Genomic DNA, 20,126 nt, shown 5'->3' on the forward strand with positions numbered 1-20,126 from the left:
TGGCTTGTGGCAAACTTTAAATGACACTTTTTATGGATATCTTTAAGAAAAGGCTTTCTTCTTGCCACTCTTCCATAAAGGCCAGATTTGTGCAATATACAACTGATTGTTGTCCTATGGACAGAGTCTCCCACCTCAGCTGTAGATCTCTGCAGTTCATCCAGAGTATTCATGGGCCTCTTGGCTGCATCTCTGATCAGTCTTCTCCTTGTATGAGCTGAAAGTTTAGAGGGACGGCCAGGTCTTGGTAGATTTGCAGTGGTCTGATACTCCTTCCATTTCAATATTATCGCTTGCACAGTGCTCCTTGGGATGTTTAAAGCTTGGGAAATCTTTTTGTATCCAAATCCGGCTTTAAACTTCTTCACAACAGTATCTCGGACCTGCCTGGTGTGTTTCTTGTTCTTCACGATGCTCTCTGCGCTTTTAACGGACCTCTGAGACTATCACAGTGCAGGTGCATTTATACGGAGACTTGATTACACACAGGTGGATTGTATTTATCATCATTAGTCATTTAGGTCAACATTGGATCATTCAGAGATCCTCACTGAACTTCTGGAGAGAGTTTGCTGCACTAATTTTGCACGCCCAATTTTTCAGTTTTTGATTTGTTAAAAAAGTTTGAAATATCCAATAAATGTTGTTCCACTTCATGATTGTGTCCCACTTGTTGTTGATTCTTCACAAAAAAATACAGTTTTATATCTTTATGTTTGATGCCTGAAATGTGGCAAAAGGTTGCAAAGTTCAAGGGGGCCGAACACTTTCGCAAGGCACTGTAAAACAGTGTATATAGTCTAGGACCAGGCTAGGTAAAACAGTGTATATAGTCTAGGACCAGGCTAGGTAAAACAGTGTATCTAGTCTAGGACCAGGCTAGGTAAAACAACAGTGTATATAGTCTAGGACCAGGCTAGGTAATACAACAGTGTATATAGTCTAGGACCAGGCTAGATAACACAACAGTGTATATAGTCTAGGACCAGGCTAGGTAACACAACAGTGTATATAGTCTAGGACCAGGCTAGGCTAGGTAAAACAACAGTGTATATAGTCTAGGACCAGGCTAGGCTAGGTAAAACAACAGTGTATATAGTCTAGGACCAGGCTAGGTAAAACAACAGTGTATATAGTCTAGGACCAGGCTAGGTAATACAACAGTGTATATAGTCTAGGACCAGGCTAGGTAAAACAACAGTGTATATAGTCTAGGACCAGGCTAGGTAATACAACAGTGTATATAGTCTAGGACCAGGCTAGGCTAGGTAACACAACAGTGTATATAGTCTAGGACCAGGCTAGGCTAGGTAAAACAACAGTGTATATAGTCTAGGACCAGGCTAGGCTAGGTAACACAACAGTGTATATAGTCTAGGACCAGGCTAGGCTAGGTAAAACAACAGTGTATATAGTCTAGGACCAGGCTAGGTAAACAACAGTGTATATAGTCTAGGACCAGGCTAGGTAAAACAACAGTGTATATAGTCTAGGACCAGGCTAGGTAATACAACAGTGTATATAGTCTAGGACCAGGCTAGGCTAGGTAACACAACAGTGTATATAGTCTAGGACCAGGCTAGGCTAGGTAAAACAACAGTGTATATAGTCTAGGACCAGGCTAGGTAGGTAAAAACAGTGTATATAGTCTAGGACCAGGCTAGGCTAGGTAAAAACAGTGTATATAGTCTAGGACCAGGCTAGGTAAAACAACAGTGTATATAGTCTAGGACCAGGCTAGGTAAAACAACAGTGTATATAGTCTAGGACCAGGCTAGGTAATACAACAGTGTATATAGTCTAGGACCAGGCTAGGTAATACAACAGTGTATATAGTCTAGGACCAGGCTAGGTAACACAACAGTGTATATAGTCTAGGACCAGGCTAGGTAATACAACAGTGTATATAGTCTAGGACCAGGCTAGGTAACACAACAGTGTATATAGTCTAGGACCAGGCTAGGTAACACAACAGTGTATATAGTCTAGGACCAGGCTAGGCTAGGTAAAACAACAGTGTATATAGTCTAGGACCAGGCTAGGTAAAACAACAGTGTATATAGTCTAGGACCAGGCTAGGTAAAACAACAGTGTATATAGTCTAGGACCAGGCTAGGTAAAACAACAGTGTATATAGTCTAGGACCAGGCTAGGCTAGGTAACACAACAGTGTATATAGTCTAGGACCAGGCTAGGTAACACAACAGTGTATATAGTCTAGGACCAGGCTAGGTAACACAACAGTGTATATAGTCTAGGACCAGGCTAGGCTAGGTAACACAACAGTGTATATAGTCTAGGACCAGGCTAGGTAAAACAACAGTGTATATAGTCTAGGACCAGGCTAGGTAAAACAACAGTGTATATAGTCTAGGACCAGGCTAGGTAACACAACAGTGTATATAGTCTAGGACCAGGCTAGGCTAGGTAATACAACAGTGTATATAGTCTAGGACCAGGCTAGGTAATACAACAGTGTATATAGTCTAGGACCAGGCTAGGTAACACAACAGTGTATATAGTCTAGGACCAGGCTAGGTAAAACAACAGTGTATATAGTCTAGGACAGGCTAGGTAATACAACAGTGTATATAGTCTAGGACCAGGCTAGGTAAACAACAGTGTATATAGTCTAGGACCAGGCTAGGCTAGGTAACACAACAGTGTATATAGTCTAGGACCAGGCTAGGCTAGGTAAAACAACAGTGTATATAGTCTAGGACCAGGCTAGGTAGGTACAACAGTGTATATAGTCTAGGACCAGGCTAGGTAAAACAACAGTGTATATAGTCTAGGACCAGGCTGCATGGGTAAGACAACAGGTATATAGTCTAGAACCAGGCTGGTAATTAAACAGTGTATATAGTCTCGCTCACTCTCCTGTTGTTCTTAACAAACATGGATCAACACATGGAGAGAAGTCTAGGACCAGGATAGGTAATACAGCAGTGTATATAGTCTAGGACCAGGGCTAGAGTAAAACAACAGGGTCTAGGACCAGGCTAGAAAACAACAGTGTATATAGTCTAGGACCAGGCTAGGTAATACAACAGTGTATATAGTCTAGGACCAGGCTAGGCTAGGTAACACAACAGTGTATATAGTCTAGGGGACCAGGCAGCGAGAGGCTAGGTAAACACGAGAGGGTGTATATAGGGACCAGGCTAGGTAAAACAAGGGCAGTGTATATAGTCTAGGACCAGGCTAGGTAAAACAACAGTGTACATAGTCTAGGACCAGGCTAGGTAACAACAGTGTATATAGTCTAGGACCAGGCTAGGCTAGGTAAAACAACCGTGTATATAGTCTAGGACCAGGCAAGGTAATACAACAGTGTATATAGTCTGAGGTTGTCTATCTGTTGTTCTCTGCATGGGTAAGAGAAAGGTCAGCCTCGGTAGAACAATTACTGGTATTAAACACCCCTTTACAGCGTCCCCCTCTCTCTCTCTCTCGCTCACTCTCCTGTTGTTCTTAACAAACATGGATCAACACATGGAGAGAAATAGAGAGCAGAGATAGGTGAGAGAGCAGCGAGTGTCGAGAGAGGAGCGAGAGGGCGGCGAAGCGAGAGCAGCGAGAGGGCGCGAGAAGCGAGAGCAGCGAGAGGGCGGAGAAGCGAGAGCAGAGAGGGCGAGAGGCGAGCAGCGAGAGGGAAGCGAGAGGGCAGCGAGAGAGGGCGAGCGAGAGGGAAGCGAGAGTAGCGAGAAGAGAGGAAGCGAGCGAGAGGGTAGCGAGAGCAGCGAGAGGGCTAGAAGCGAGAGCAGCGAGAGGGCGACGAGAAGCGAGAGCAGCGAGAGGGCGGCGAGAAGCGAGAGCAGCGAGAGGGCGACGAGAAGCGAGAGCAGCGAGAAGCGAGAGGGCGGCGAGAAGCGAGAGTGGCTAGAGGGGGCGACGAGAAGCGAGAGGGCGGCGAGGTGCGAGAGGCTCTCGCAGGAGCGATAGACCAGCATGAGGCGAGAGTGCAGAGAGAGGTGAGAGCTACCTGGAATGGTTGGCTAGCGGGCAATCTGACAGGTTTTCAAACACACTAATGATTTAACTATCAGGTTAGGAGTCATTGGGCAGATACCCTGTGTAACAAATGGCTCCTTATTCCCTATATAGTGCACTACTTTAGACCAGGGGCTTATTCCCTATATAGTGCACGACTTTAGACAAGGCCCCTATTCCCTATATAGTGCACTACTTTAGACCAGGGCCCTATTCCCGATATAGTGCACTATTTTAGACCAGGACCCTATTCCCTATATAGTGCACTACTTTAGACCAGGGCCTTATTCCCTATATAGTGCACTACTTTAGACCAGGGCCCTACACCCTTTATAGTGCACTACTTTGGACCAGTGGCTATAAAGTGGTACACTATATAGGGTGCCATTTCAGACTAACACTCAGTAAATACTTTGGCTGTCAGCCTGTCTGGCAAATAGCAGGGCTGAAACATTAGCTACAATACCTTGGTTCTCTCTCTCCTTTGGTCTTCTCTGTACAGTGGGAAGGATAAACAGAGGACTGTGTGTGTCTTACAACTATTTCATCTAGACTCTACCTCATCTGAATGATAACGGCTTATGTACGTTATTATAACGATAAAACAAGTCTATACCTTAACAACATATACAGTAGAACAGAAACTATGTAGACGTGGAATAAGACGCCTTTTGAAACGCTTTGGCAATATTTACAGAATGTATTTTATGTCAATAAAGCAACTTAAATTGATAAAACAATATAGACAAAATAATGTGTAGATCGTTCATGTGTTCAGCATTATTATGCAAGTCATAAATGAGGTAATCTAGAAGGTACAGGGCCTTGCAAAAGTATTCACCCCCCTTGGCATTTTTCCAAATGTTGTTTCATTACAACCTGTGATTTTTATTTGGATTTCATGTAATGGACAGACACAAAATAGTCCAGAAATTGGTGAAGTCAAATGAAAAAAAAAAGTAAAACTGAAAAGAGGTGCGTGCGTATGTATTCATCCTCTTTGCTGTGAAGCCCCTAAATAAGAGGTGCGTGCGTATGTATTCATCCTCATTGCTGTGAAGCCCCTAAATAAGAGGTACGTGCGTATGTATTCATCCTCTTTGCTGTGAAGCCCCTAAATAAGAGGTGCGTGCGTATGTATTCATCCTCTTTGCTGTGAAGCCCCTAAATAAGAGGTGCGTATGTATTCATCCTCTTTGCTGTAAGAAGTATTCATCCCTTTGCTAAATAAGAGGTGCGTGCGTATGTATTCATCCTCTTTTTGCTGTGAATGTATTCATCCTCTTTGCTGTGAAGCCCCTAAATAAGAAGAGGTAAGAGGCGTGCGTATGTATTCATCCTCTTTGCTGTGAAGCCCCTAAATAAGAGGTGCGTGCGTATGTATTCATCCTCTTTGCTGTAAATAAGAAGCCCCTAAATAAGAGGTGCGTGCGTATGTATTCATCCTCTTTGCTGTGAAGCCCCTAAATAAGAGGTGCGTGCGTATGTATTCATCCTCATTGCTGTGAAGCCCCTAAATAAGAGGTGCGTGCGTATGTATTCATCCTCTTTGCTGTGAAGCCCCTAAATAAGATCTGGTGCAACCAATTCAGAAGTCACATAATTAGTTAAATAAAGTCCACATGTGTGCAATCTAAGTGTCACATGATCTGTCACATGATCTCAGTAAACATACACTGGTTCTGAAAGGCCCCCCAGAGTCTGCAACACCACTAAGCAAAGGGCAGCATCATGAAGACCAAGGAACTCTCAAAACAGGTCAGGGACAAAGATGTGAAGAAGTTCAGATCAGGGTTATAAAAAAAATATCAGAAACTTTGAACATCCCACGGAGCACCATTAAATCCATTATAAAATAATGGAAAGAATATTAAACCATTAAATCCATTATTAAAAATGGAAAGAATGTGGCACCACAACAAACCTGCCAAGAGAGGGCCGCCCACCGAAACTCACGGACCAGGCAAGGAGGTCATTAATCAGAGAGGCAACAAAGAGACCAACGATAACCCTGAAGGAGCTGCTAAGCTCCACAGCGGAGATTGGAGTATCTGTCCATAGGACCACTTTAAGCTGTACACTCCACAGAGCTGGGCTTTATGGAAGAGTGACCAGAAAAAAATATTCAAGCAAAAAAATAAGCAAACACGTTTGGTGTTCGCCAAAAGGCCTTCCTATTGGAAGGCGAAGCTTCACCCCAGTCTGAGGTCCGAGTGCTCTGGAGCAGGTTTTAATTCAAGGATCTCCCTGTACTTTGCACTGTTCATCTTTCCCTCGATCCTGACTAGTCTCCCTGCCGCTGAAAAACATCCCCACAGCATGATGCTGCCACCACCATGCTTCACCGCAGGGATGGTGGAAAACATCCCCACAGCATGCTGCCACCACCATGCTTCACCGCAGGGATGGTGGAAAACATCCCCACAGCATGCGGCCACCACCATGCTTTACTGTAGGGATGGTGGAAAACATCCCCACAGCATGATGCTGCCACCACCATGCTTCACCGTAGGGATGGTGGAAAACATCCCCACAGCATGATGCTGCCACCACCATGCTTCACTGTAGGGATGGTGCCACCACCATGCTTCACTGTAGGGATGGTGCCAGGTTTCCTCCAGAAGGGAAGCTAGGCATTCAGGCCAAAGAGTTCAAACAGACCAGAGAATCTTTTCTCAAGGTCTGAGAGTCCTTTAGGTGCCTTTTATAAAACTCCAAGCGAGCTGTCATGTGCCTTTTACTGAGGACTGGCTTCTGGCTGGCATCTGTCTGTCTGGCCACCATAAAAGCCTGATTGGTGGAGTGCTGCAGAGATGGTTGTCCTTCTGGAAGGTTCTCCCATCTCCACAGAAGAACTTTGGAGCTCTGTCAGAGTGACCATCAGGTTCTTGGTCACCTCCCTGACCAAGGCCCTTTTCCCCCGATTAATCCGTTTGACCAGACGGCCAAGTCTTGGAAGAGTCAGAATTTTTTGGTACCCTTCCCCAGATCTGTGCCTCGACATAATCCTGTTTCAGAGCTCTACGGACAATTCCTTGGACCTCATGGCTTGGTTTCTGCTCTGACATGCACTGTCAACTGTGGGACCTTTATATAGACGGGTGTGTGCCTTTCCAAATCATGTCTTGTGGAGTACATTTTATTATTTAATCCATTTTAGAATAAGGCTGTGACGTAACAAAATGTGGAAAATGTCAAGGGGTCTGAATACTTTCCGAATGCACTGTATATACAGTATCAGTCTAAAGTTTGGACACACCTACCCATTCAAGGGTTTTCTTTATTTTTATTACTATTTTCTACATTGTAGAATAATAGTGAAGACATCAAAACTATGAAATAACACATCATGTAGTAACCATTTCAATTAACAGGTTTTTGGCCTTGTTAAAAGTTCATTTGTGGAATTGTTTTCCTTAATGCGTTTGAGACAATCGGTTGTGTTGTGACAAGGTAGGGGTGGTATACAGAAGATAGCCCTATTTGGTAAAATACCAAGTCCATATTATGGCAAGAACAGCTCAAACAAGCAATGAGAAACGACAGTCCATCATTACTTTAAGACATGAAGGTCAGTCAACCAGGAACATCTCAAGAACTTTAAAAGTTTATTCAAGTGCAGTTGCAAAAATCACAAGTGCTATAATGAAACTGGTTCTCATGAGGACCTCCACAGGAAAGGAAGACCCAGAGTTACCTCTGCTGCAGAGGATAAGTTTATTAGACTTAATCAACAGCCTCAGAAATCAGCAATTAACTGCACCTCAGATTGCAGTCCAAATAAATGCTTCACAGAGGTCAAGTAACAGACATCACAACATCATCTGTTCAGAGGAGACTGCATGAATCAGGCCTTCATGGTCAAATTGCTGCAAAGAAACCACTACAAAAGGACACCAATAAGAAGAGACTATTTTGGGCCAAAAAACACGAGCAATGGACATTAGACCAGTGGAAATCTGTCCGTTGGTCTGATGAGTCCCAATTAGAAATTTTTGGTTCCAACTGCCGTGTCTTTGTGAGAAGCAGAGTAGGTTGAATGAATGATCTCTGCATGTGTGGCTCCCACCTTGAAGCATGAGGGAAGAGGTGTGATGGTGTGGGAGTGCTTTGCTGGTGACACTGTGATATATTTATAATTCAATGCACACTTATCCAGTATGGCTACCACAGCATTATGCAGTGTTCCGCCATCCCATCTGGTTTGCACCTAGTGGGACTATCATTTGTTTTTGAACATGACAATAACCCAACACACCCCCAGGCTGTGTAAGGGCTGTTTGACCAAGAAGGAGTGCTGCATCAGATGACCTGGCCACCAAAATCACCCGACCTCAACCCAATTGAGACTGTTTGGGATGAGTTGGACCACAGAGTGAAGGAAAAGAGGCCAACAAGTGCTCAGCATAGGGCTGGGCGATATGAAAAATCTCATATCCCGATCACGATATAGCACATTCTGTGAATAAAAAGTTGATATAAAATGACCACATGTAAAGGCCTATTTCTTATTACATTTTGAATTAAACTCAACAAATAAAAGGTACTCTTATTTGATTATTTCTCTTTTTATTTAGAACTTTTGTGCAAATTTTAAATAAAGAATGTAACAAAACAAAATATGAATCTATACAATCTAAAAAAGGTCCATTGAAAACACTTCAACTATAGATGCAAATAAAATAAATAGGCCTGAGTCGGGGGTTTATTTTGAGCACCGACTGTTTTTTTGGGGGGTCTCATCCGTAGACTCTCTTCGAACTGTTTCACATGATTCTCGCATAGATGGTAAAAGAGGTTAGTGGTGTTTGAGCCTGTTTTCGGGACTGGCCTGCGGCATATTTAGCAAATTTCCTTCCACACGGAACGTTGCTGGAAAGAGTGTGATTTGTGACAAAATAAACAGAGCATAATGTGAAACTATACTTTTTTCTATCGTCATATCGCCCAGACCTAGCTTCAGCATATGCGGGAAGTACTTAAAGACTGTTGGAAAAGCATTCCAGGTGACTATCTCATGAAGCTGGTTGAGAGAATGCCAAGAGTGTGTAAAGCTGTCATCAAGGCAAAGAATCCAAAATATAAAATATATTATTATTTGTTTAACACTTTTTTGGTCACTACATGATTCCATATGAGTTATTTCATTGTAGAATAAAACTATGTAGAAAATAGTAAAAATATAGAAAAACCCTTTGAATGAGTAGCTGTGACTGGTACTGTATATCCAGCCTAAATCCACACTTTGGATAGGCTAATGAAATCATCACATTGGTTAATGAGAATATACAACATAATATAAATCATTAGTAGAATGACTTTACATAAATATGTATCTTATATCTACACTGGTGGGAAGAAAACATGCCCTTTACTATTGGCCCAATCGGCACGCGGAGATTACAGGTTGCTTCGACAAAAAGCTACCTGGAATGGTTGCATACCACTGCTGTCTTGCTTCTGAAGCTAAGCAGGGTTGGTCCTGGTCAGTTCCTGGATGGGAGACCAGATGTTGCTGGAAGTGGTGTTGTAGGGCCAGTAGGAGGCACTCTTTCCTCTGGTCTAAAAAAAATATTCCAATGCCCCAGGGCAGTGATTGGGGACACTGCCCTGTGTAGGGTGCGGTCTTTCGGATGGGACGTTAAACAGGTGTCCTGACTCTCTGAGGTCATTAAAGATCCCATGGCACTTATCATAAGAGTAGGGGTGTTAACCCCCGGTGTCCTGGCTAAATTCCCAATCTGGCCCTCAAACCATCACGGTCACCTAATAATCCCCAGTTTACAATTGGCTCATTCATCCCCCTTCTCTCCCCTGTAACTATTCCCCAGGTCGTTGCTGTAAATGAGAACGTGTTCTCAGTCAACTTACCTGGTAAAATAACAGATAAATACATAAAAAATATACTTTTTTAAAAACAAAGTTGTAAAGTACGAAACGGCACATCAGTCTGAACCAGTAAGAAGACTCCAAGGATAATGACTCCAGGCATTAATAACTCGCTTTAGGGACATCACAAGGCTGACAGAGAGACCTTAACTGACCTTCCGAGAGAAAGTAAAGGTTAAATCGCTTAGGTCATAGTCCCTTGTGCCAGAGTGTTAAGAGGTTCTGGGTCCCGAGGTTACTCCGGCTGTAATCTAAACCTATTCTTTAATAGTGTTGTGTGATTGACTCTCTGCAAATTCAAGAGTAAACAGTCCTACGATTGATTAATTAAAATGAATGCGTCACTCGAGTTCAATTTGATTAGACGAGTCAAATGTGAAAACACTAATCTCATATTCAATGCCACGATGTATCAACTGAAATTAATGAATCACTTTTATCTGATTGGCCGTGTCAAATGTGATGCGACAAACACAAAGCTAATCACAGTTTCAATTTCTCTCCTCATCAGGACTAAAGTGGGACTGACAACATCAATTTAATTTCAGTTCGGTCTGTCCTTAATGACGTCCAATCTTTTCCCCTCTGCCTTTTGCCTGTTGGCTTTCAGACCCGACACACAGTAGTAGACAGTGTGCGGTCCAGTGTGCGGTCCAGTGTGCGGTCATATTACTGTTGCTTTCAATGAACACAGAGTTAAAGATCTCCGTCCTTTCAGACAAAATAATAAAAGTTCTAGAGCTTCTACAGAGTCCTTCATCAGACCTCAGTGCCACTTCACATCATAAATGAATAGAGTGAACTGTACGTTAAGTGCATATGACTTTGGACTTCAAACATAGCTATGAAGAACATTTGACTTGAGTCAGTGCTCACAGACAGACAGACAAAGCGGTCTCCGTCTACCTTGCAGAAAAAGGTTAAGGTGGGGGGATCACACCAGAAGCTTTTCAAAGATGCAGCGACTTCATTTTGATTGTTTTCAATGAAGACCATTCCATTCACCCAAAGGGACAATAGAACTGCACTTCCATGGTATCCTTTATCAGAGCGTAGCACCACTTTATCATTTTGGGGCGGCAGGTAGCCTAGTGTTTAAGCGCGTTGGACCAGTAACCCGAAAGGTTGCTGGATCAAACCCCCGAGCTGACAAGGTAAAAAAAAAATCTGTCGTTCTGCCCCTTGAACAAGGCAGTTAACCCACTGTTCCTAGGCCGTCATTGCAAATAAGAATTGATTTGTCTAGTTAAAAATTTTTTTTAAATACATTAAAATAATATAAATAATTTTTTAAAAATACATTAAAATAATGGAAAATGAACAATGGATGGAAAGTAAATCAACTGTATAAATGATCATTAAATGTAAAAGGAACATTTACCACATATAACCTTCAAGACCTCACTCCATCTGTCAGTCTCAGAATCTGGTCTGCATTAGGGAAAAGCATAGAGTATCATATTTCCCACTGAAGAGGAGGGGTTGAAAAAGAGAAGGGGAATGTTCACTGTTTCCTCCTGACTAATGCTGCAGCACTCTGGCTGAGTTGTCCTCAATGGTAACTCAGGAGAGGAGGATGAGGACAGACCAAAAGGGCAAGAGAAGAGGAATCCACACCAATTCCATTACAGCGAGACCACAGTAGAGAGAGATAGAGAGACAGAGACAGAGACAGAGAGAGACAGAGAGAGACAGAGAGAGAGACAGAGAGAGAGACAGAGAGAGAGAGAGCGAGACAGAGAGAGACAGAGAGAGACAGAGAGAGAGACAGAGAGAGAGACAGAGAGAGAGACAGAGAGAGAGAGAGCGAGACAGAGAGAGACAGAGAGAGAGAGTCAGAGAGAGACAGAGAGAGAGAGACAGAGGTGTGTAGTGAGAGAGAGTATAGTAAAGTGTAGTGTGGTATAGTGTAGTATAGTATATTGTAGTATAGTGTTGTATATTGTAGTACAGTGTCATATAGTATAGTATAATATACTCACTGCTGTACTGGCTGCGACCTGCTTTGACTCTATAGTCACGAAGGTACTAGAGTGTAGTATAATGTACTATAGTGTTGTATATTATAGTGTAGTATAGTATAGTATAATATACTTACTGCTGTACTGGCTGTGATCTGCTTTGACTCTATAGTCACAAAGGTACTAGAGCGTAGTATAGTGTAGTACAGTGTAGTATCGTGTAGTATAGTGCAGTATAGTGTAGTATACTGTATTATATTGTAGTATAGTGCAGTATGGTGTAGTATATTGTAGTATGGTGTAGTATAGTATAGTGTAGTATAGTGTGGTATAGTGTAGTATTATATACTCAGTGCTGTACTGGCGGCGGCCTGTTTTGACTCTATAGTCAGGAAGGTAGTATAGTGTAGTATATTGTAGTATAGTGTAGTCTATTGTACTATAGTGTAGCATATTGTAGTATAGTGTGGTATATTGTAGTATAGTGTAGCATATTGTACTATAGTGTAGTATAGTGTGGTATAGTGAGGTATAGTGTAGTATATGGTAGTATAGTGTAGTATATTGTAGTATAATATACTCACTGCTGTACTGGCGGCGGCCTGCTTTGACTCTATAGTCAGGAAGGTACTTGCGTGTAGTATAGTGTGGTATAGTGTAGTAAATTGTAGTATAGTGTATTGTATAGTATATTGTAGTATAATATAGTGTAGTATATTGTAGTATGGTGAAGTATAGTGTAGTATATTGTACTATAGTGTAGTATATTGTAGCATGGTGTGGTATAGTGTAGTATATTGTAGTATAATATAGTGTAGTATATTGTAGTATGGTGAAGTATAGTGTAGTATAGTGTAGTATATTGTAGTATAGTGTAGTTTAATATACTCACTGCTGTACTGGCGGCAGCCTGCTTTGACTCTAGTCAGGAAGGTACTAGAGTGTAGTATAGTGTAGTATAATATACTCACTGCTGTACTGGCGGCGGCCTGCTTTGACTCTATAGTCAGGAAGGTACTAGAGTGTAGTATAGTGTAGTATATTGTAGTATAGTGTAGTATATTGTAGTATAGTTTAATATACTCACTGCTGTACTGGCGGCGGCCTGCTTTGACTCTATAGTCAGGAAGGCTAACATCTGTTCCACCTTCTGCTCTTCCTCCTCGTGGATGTAGTCTGTATCTGCATGGGAACAACACAGCTTCCAGTTAGGGAACGACACAGCTTCCAGTTAGGAAACGACACAGCTTCCAGTTAGGAAACGACACAGCTTCCAGTTAGGAAACGACACAGCTTCCAGTTAGGAAACGACACAGCTTCCAGTTAGGAAACGACACAGCTTCCAGTTAGGAAACGACACAGCTTCCAGTTAGGAAACGACACAGCTTCCAGTTAGGAAACGACACAGCTTCCAGTTAGGAAACGACACAGCTTCCAGTTAGGAAACGACACAGCTTCCAGTTAGGAAACGACACAGCTTCCAGTTAGGAAACGACACAGCTTCCAGTTAGGAAACGACACAGCTTCCAGTTAGGAAACGACACAGCTTCCAGTTAGAAACGACACAGCTTCCAGTTAGGAAACGACACAGCTTCCAGTTAGGAAACGACACAGCTTCCAGTTAGGAAACGACACAGCTTCCAGTTAGGAAACGACACAGCTTCCAGTTAGGAAACGACACAGCTTCCAGTTAGGAAACGACACAGCTTCCAGTTAGGAAACGACACAGCTTCCAGTTAGGAAACGACACAGCTTCCAGTTAGGAAACGACACAGCTTCCAGTTAGGAAACGACACAGCTTCCAGTTAGGAAACGACACAGCTTCCAGTTAGGAAACGACACAGCTTCCAGTTAGGAAACGACACAGCTTCCAGTTAGGAAACGACACAGCTTCCAGTTAGGAAACGACACAGCTTCCAGTTAGGAAACGACACAGCTTCCAGTTAGGAAACGACACAGCTTCCAGTTAGGAAACGATACAGCTTCCAGTTAGATGGAGGTACAGAGGAGGGGGGACAGGAAAAAGAGGAGGGACAGGAGCAGGAGGACTGAAAAACAGCTACTCTCTCAAGGCCATCAGACTGTTAAACAGCCACCACTCCCCTTGGCACTTTAATAAATTTAATAAATGGATTTAATAAAAGGCATCACCAGTCACTTTAAATAACGCCACTTTATATAATGTCTACATATCCTACATTACTCATCTCATATGTATACACTGTACTCGATACCATCTACTGCATCTTGCCTATGCCGCACGGCCATCGCTCATCCATATATTTTTATGTACATATTCTTATTCCATCCCTTTAGATTTATGTGTTTAAGGTCGTCCTTGTGAATTTGTTAGATTACTTGTTAGATATTACTGTACTGTTGGAACTAGAGGCACAAGCATTTCGCTACACTCGCATTAACATCTTCTAACCATGTGTATGTGACAAATACAATTTTAGCAGGAGAAGTAACAGGAGGGGGTGGGCAGGAGGAGGAACAGGAGGGGGTGCAGGAGGAGGAACAGGGGGGGGGGCAGGAGGAGGAACAGGAGGGGGGCAGGAGGAGGAACAGGAGGGGGGCAGGAGGAGGAACAGGAGGGGGGGGCAGGAGGAGGAATAGGAGGGGGCAGGAGGAGGAACAGGAGGGGGGCAGGAGGAGGAACAGGAGGGGGGGCAGGAGGAGGAATAGGAGGGGGGGCAGGAGGAGGAACAGGAGGGTGGGGGGGGGGGCAGGAGGAGGAACAGGAGGGGGGGGCAGGAGGAGGAACAGGAGGGGGTGCAGGAGGAGGAACAGGAGGGACAGGAGGAGGAGGAACAGGAAGAGGAACAGGAGGTAGGACAAGAGGAGGGACAGGAGGAGGAGGGACAGGAGGAGGAGGGACAGGAGGAGGAGGGACAGGAGGAGGGACAGGAGGGGGACAGGAGGGGGACAGGAGGGGGAGGAATAGGAACAGGAGGGACAGGAGGAGGGACAGGAGGAGGAGGGACAGGAGGAGGAGGGACAGGAGGGAGGGACAGGAGGAGGAGGGACAAGAGGAGCAGGGACAGGAGGAGGAGGAGGAGGGACAGGAGGAGGAGGAATAGGAACAGGAGGAGGAACAGGAGGAGGAACAGGAGGAGGAACAGGAGGAGGGGGAGCGACAGGAGGAGGAACAGGAAGTGGGGGCAGGAGGAGGAACTTGAGGACGGGGGAGGGGCAAGAGGAGGAACAGGAGGAGGAGGAGGAACAGGAGGGGGAGGAGGAGGAGGAACAGGAGGAGGGACAGGAGGAGGAGGAGGAACATGAGGACGGGGGAGGGGCAGGAGGAGGAACAGGATGAGGAGGAGGGGGACAGGAGGAGGAGAAACAGGATGAGGAGGAGGGAGGACAGGAGGAGGAGGAACAGGAGGAGGGGGACAGGAGGAGGAGGAACAGGAGGAGGGGGACAGGAGGAGGGGGACAGGAGGAGGGGGACAGGAGGAGGAGGAACAGGAGGAGGGGGACAGGAGGAGGAGGAACAGGAGGAGGAGGAACAGGAGGAGGGACAGGAGGAGGAGGAACAGGAGGAGGGACAGGAGGAGGAGGAGGAACATGAGGACGGGGAGGGGCAGGAGGAGGAACAGGATGAGGAGGAGGGGCAGGAGGAGGAGGAGGGGGACAGGAGGAGGAGGAACAGGAGGAGGGGGACAGGAGGAGGAGGAACAGGAAGAGGAACAGGAAGAGGAACTGGAGGAGGGGGTACAGGAGGAGGAGGAACAGGAAGAGGAACAGGAAGAGGAACAGGAAGAGGAACAGGAGGAGGAGGAACAGGAGATACAGGAGGAGGAACAGGAGATACAGGAGGAGGAACAGGAGGTGGGACAAGAGGAGGAACAGGAGGAGGGACAGGAACAGGAGGAGGGACAGGAACAGGAGGAGGGACAGGAGGAGGAACAGGAGGGACAGGAGGAGGAACAGGAGGTGGGACAGGAACAGGAGGAGGGACAGGAGGAGGAACAGGAGGAAGAGGAGGAACAGGAGATACAGGAGGAGGAACAGGAGGAAGGGAGACAGGAGGATGAGGAGGAACAGGAGGAAGAGGGACTGGAGGAGGAAGAGGGACTGGAGGAGGAAGAGGGACTGGAGGAGGAAGAGGGACTGGAGGAGGAAGAAGGACTGGAGGAGGAAGAAGGACTGGAGGAGGAAGAAGGACTGGAGGAGGAAGAAGGACTGGAGGAGGAGGAACTGGAGGAGGAGGAACAGGAGGAGAAGGAGGAACAGGAGGAGGAGGAACAGGAGGGGGAGGAGGAGATACAGGAGGAGGGACAGGAGGTGGGACAGGAGGAGGGACAGGAGGAGGAACAGGAGATACAGGAGGAGGGACAGGAGGTGGGACAGGAGGAGGGACAGGAGGAGGAGCAGGAGATACAGGAGGAGGGACAGGAGGTGGGACAGGAGGAGGGACAGGAGGAGGAACAGGAGGAGGGTGAGACAGGAGGAGGAGGGACAGGAGGAGGGACAGGAGGAGGGACAGGAGGAGGAGGGGGACAAGGGGAGGAGGGACAAGAGGAAGAACAGGAGAGGAGGAACAGGAGGAGGTGGGACAGGAGGAGGTGGAACAGGAGGAGGTGGGACAGGAGGAGGTGGGACAGGAGGAGGTGGGACAGGAAGAGGTGGGACAGGAAGAGGTGGGACAGGAAGAGGTGGGACAGGAAGGTGGGACAGGGGACAGGTGGGACAGGAAGAGGTGGGACAGGAAGAGGTGGGACAGGAAGAGGTGGGACAGGAAGAGGTGGGACAGGAAGAGGACAGGAAGAGGTGGGACAGGAAGAGGTGGGACAGGAAGAGGTGGGACAGGAAGAGGTGGGACAGGAAGAGGTGGGACAGGAAGAGGTGGAACAGGAGGAGGTGGGACAGGAGGAGGTGGGACAGGAGGAGGAGGAACAGGAGGAAGGACAGGAGAGGCAGGGAGGACAGGGGGGAACAGGAGGAGGAGGAGTAGAGTCCTGACTGGCAGCATGGCCATTGAGAGAGATGGAGAGATTTTTAAACATGTTTGAAGTGGATAAATGGCCATCAGCCTCCTCTCCTCTTCTTTCCTCAAGTGGCTGCTGTGTGTTTAATGCTGCGTACCATCTGAGACGCTCATCTATAATGTATTACTGTCCGCCTGGCTGGTCGACTGTCTTCACAGAGGCAGGAACCTGTCCTTCAGTTCAGCACATGACTGAACAATAAACATGGTCTTCGTTCGGGAAATTCTATATTATCATCATCATTCATAAAATCAATATTTATTCAACCTTGAGGATTTGAAGAATTCCTCTGTGTATGATTAATTTTGGAAGAACCCCTAGAACCAAGCCCCGAGCCAACCTCTGTGTAACCCCTGAGCCAATTTAGAACCAAGCCCAGAGTTCCAGACCATCATCAGCCCAGAGCCAACCTTAACCCCTAGAACCAAGCCCAGAGCCAACCTTAACCCCTAGAACCAAGCCCAGAGAACCAAGAACCCCCAAAAGCCAACCTTAACCCCCCAAGCCCAGAGAACCAAGAACCCCCAGAGCCAACCTTAACCCCTAGAAGCAAGCCCAGAGCCAACCTTAACCCCTAGAAGCAAGCCCCGAGCCAACCTTAACCCCTAGAACCAAGCCCAGAGCCAACCTTAACCCCTAGAACCAAGCCCAGAGCCAACCTTAACCCCTAGAACCAAGCCCAGAGCCAACCTTAACCCCTAGAACCAAGCCCAGAGCCAACCTTAACCCCTAGAACCAAGCCCAGAGCCAACCCTAACCCCTAGAACCAAGCCCAAAAGCCAACCTTAACCCCTAGAACCAAGCCCAGAGCAAACCCTAACCCCTAGAACCAAGCCCAGAGCCAACCTTAACCCTAGAACCAAGCTCCGAGCCAACCTTAACCCCTAGAACCAAGCCCAGAGCCAACCTTACTCCCTAAAACCAAGCCCAGAGCCAACCTTAACCCCTAGAACCAAGCCCAGAGCCAACCTTAGAGACAAGCCATACCGAGAGCTAAGCCCAGAGCCAACCTTAACCCCTAAAACCAAGCCCAGAGCCAACCTTCCCCCTAGAACCAAGCCCCGAGCCAACCTTAACCCATAGAACCAAGCTCAGAGCCAACCTTAACCCATAGAACCAAGCCCAGAGCCAACCTTAGAGCCCAGAAACAAGCCATACCGAGAGCATAGCCCAGAGCCAACCCCAGTGAGAAAGCAGAGCCACAAGGACTGTTTTCATAAACAAATGACAGAGGGAGAAAGGGGTTGAAGGAGAGAGGGAGAGAGAAGGGGGAGGTGGGGGGTGCTGATGAAAATAACCCATGTTAGCAGCAGCAGCTGATGGGACAGAGGCGATGCCTCCCGCCACTAGCCCTCTTCCTCCACTCCCTCTCTGTTTGTGGCCTTGGCCTTGTCCTTGCCACAGTGCATTTAGGTGGAACATAGCAAGACACAGAGGAAGTATATATATACATATACTGTCAGGTTTCTGAAGGGTTGGGGAGTAGGGCAATAATCACTCTGAACCAGAGATCCACATTCTTCAAAGTATACCCTTTGACTTAATCCATATTTTGTTATGTTACATCCTGAATTCAAAATGTATTCTATAGATAGGGGGGTGAGGGGGGAAAAAACGAACCCATAATGACAAAGTGAAAACATGTTTTCAGACAATTTTTCACACATTTATTGAAAATGAAATACAGAAATATCTTCCATATTAATATTCAGACCCCTTTTGCTATGCCACTCCAACTTGAGCTCAGGTGAATCCAAGTTTCTTAAGATGCCAATACAACTTGACTGGAGTTTGGACATTACTTAGAGAAAAAAAAACACCACCTGTCTATATAAGGTCCCATAGCTGACAGTGCATGTCAGAGCAGAAGCTATTGTCCGAGGAACTGCCCCAAAGATCTACAATATATAGTTGTGATGATGCATGTCTGGGGAAGGATATGAAACAATTTCTAGAGTGTTGAAAGTTTCCAAGAGCACAGTGTTCTCCATAATTTGGAAATACCCAGACTCTGTCTAGAGCTGGCCGTCCAACCAAACTGAGCGACGAGGCAAGAAGGACCTTGGTTAGGGAGGTGACCAAGAACCCAATGACCACTGACAGAACTACAGTTCCTTGGCTGATATGGGAGAACCTACCAGAAGGACAACAGTCTACAGCACTTCATCGATCTGGGCTTTATGGGAGAGTGGCCAGATAGCTGAGAAAAAGGCACGACAGCACAACCAGAGTGCATTTGCAAAAAGGCGCGTGAAAGATTCCGAGAATAAGGCAAAAAATATTCTGTGCTCTATTGAGTGAGAAAATGTAACTATTTGGCCTGAATGCAAAGTGCTATGACTGGAGTAAACCAGGCACAGCTTATCCCCCATTTCACACCATCCTTACCCTGAAGCATGATGGTGGCAGCATCATGCTATGGGGATCATTTTAAGCGGCAGGGACTGGGAGACTGCTAAGGATAAAGGGAACAATGAATGGAGCCAAATACAGGCAAATCCTCAATGAAAACCTGCTTCAGCGTGCAAATGACCTTAGACTGGGGGCAAAGATTTGTATTCCAACAGGACAATGACTCCAAGCATACAGCCAAAGCAATGCTGGAATGGCTTAAGATTGCTATTGTGGATCTTAATGCTGTTCCTCATAATCCTGGACTATCGGAAACACAATTTTATTACGTTTGCAATCGCAACAAATAAATCTGCTCAGACCCTAACCAAGGATCAGTAAAAGCTATGCTATTAATTCTCGGACAACCCAAAGATTTATAGATGCCCTACCAGACTCCCTCTACCTACCCAAAGACGTCAGAGTACAAAAATCGGTTAACCACCTGAGGAACTACATTTAACCTCGCGTAATACCCTAGATGTGGTCACACCCCTAAAAAACAAAAACATTTGTCATAAGAAACTAGCTCCCTGGTATACAGAAAATACCCGAGCCCTGAAGCAAGCTTCCAGAAAATTGGAACGGAAATGGCGCCACACCAAACTGGAAGTCTTCCGACTAGCTTGGAAAGACAGTACCGTGCAGTATCGAAGAGCCCTCACTGCTGCTCGATCATCCTATTTTTCCAACTTAATTGAGGAGAATAAGAACAATCCAAAATTAATTTTTGATACTGTCGCAAAGCTAACGAAAACGTGGCATTACCCAAGATAGGATTAAGCAGTGATAAATTCATGACCTTCTTGAATGAAAAGATCATGATCATCAGAAAGCAAATGACATACTCCTCTTAAAATCTGCGTATTTCTCCAAAGCACAGTTGTCATGAGTCAGC

At 45.6% G+C, this 20,126-nt stretch overlaps 1 protein-coding gene across 2 annotated transcripts in view; it reads right to left on the bottom strand.

The window, feature by feature from the left end:
• The window catches only part of LOC112255369 (E3 ubiquitin-protein ligase RNF123), a 266,952-nt gene that overhangs the window by 19,343 nt on the left and 227,483 nt on the right, over positions 1–20,126 (bottom strand). For both annotated transcript variants that reach the window (XM_042324870.1, XM_042324871.1), the window contains exon 36: positions 12,931–13,025. In XM_042324870.1, the coding sequence (XP_042180804.1) occupies positions 12,931–13,025 (95 nt within the window). The remainder of the gene's footprint in view (positions 1–12,930; positions 13,026–20,126) is intronic.

Source organism: Oncorhynchus tshawytscha, linkage group LG07 (assembly GCF_018296145.1).
Source record: "Oncorhynchus tshawytscha isolate Ot180627B linkage group LG07, Otsh_v2.0, whole genome shotgun sequence".
Classification (NCBI taxonomy): Eukaryota; Metazoa; Chordata; class Actinopteri; order Salmoniformes; family Salmonidae; genus Oncorhynchus; species Oncorhynchus tshawytscha.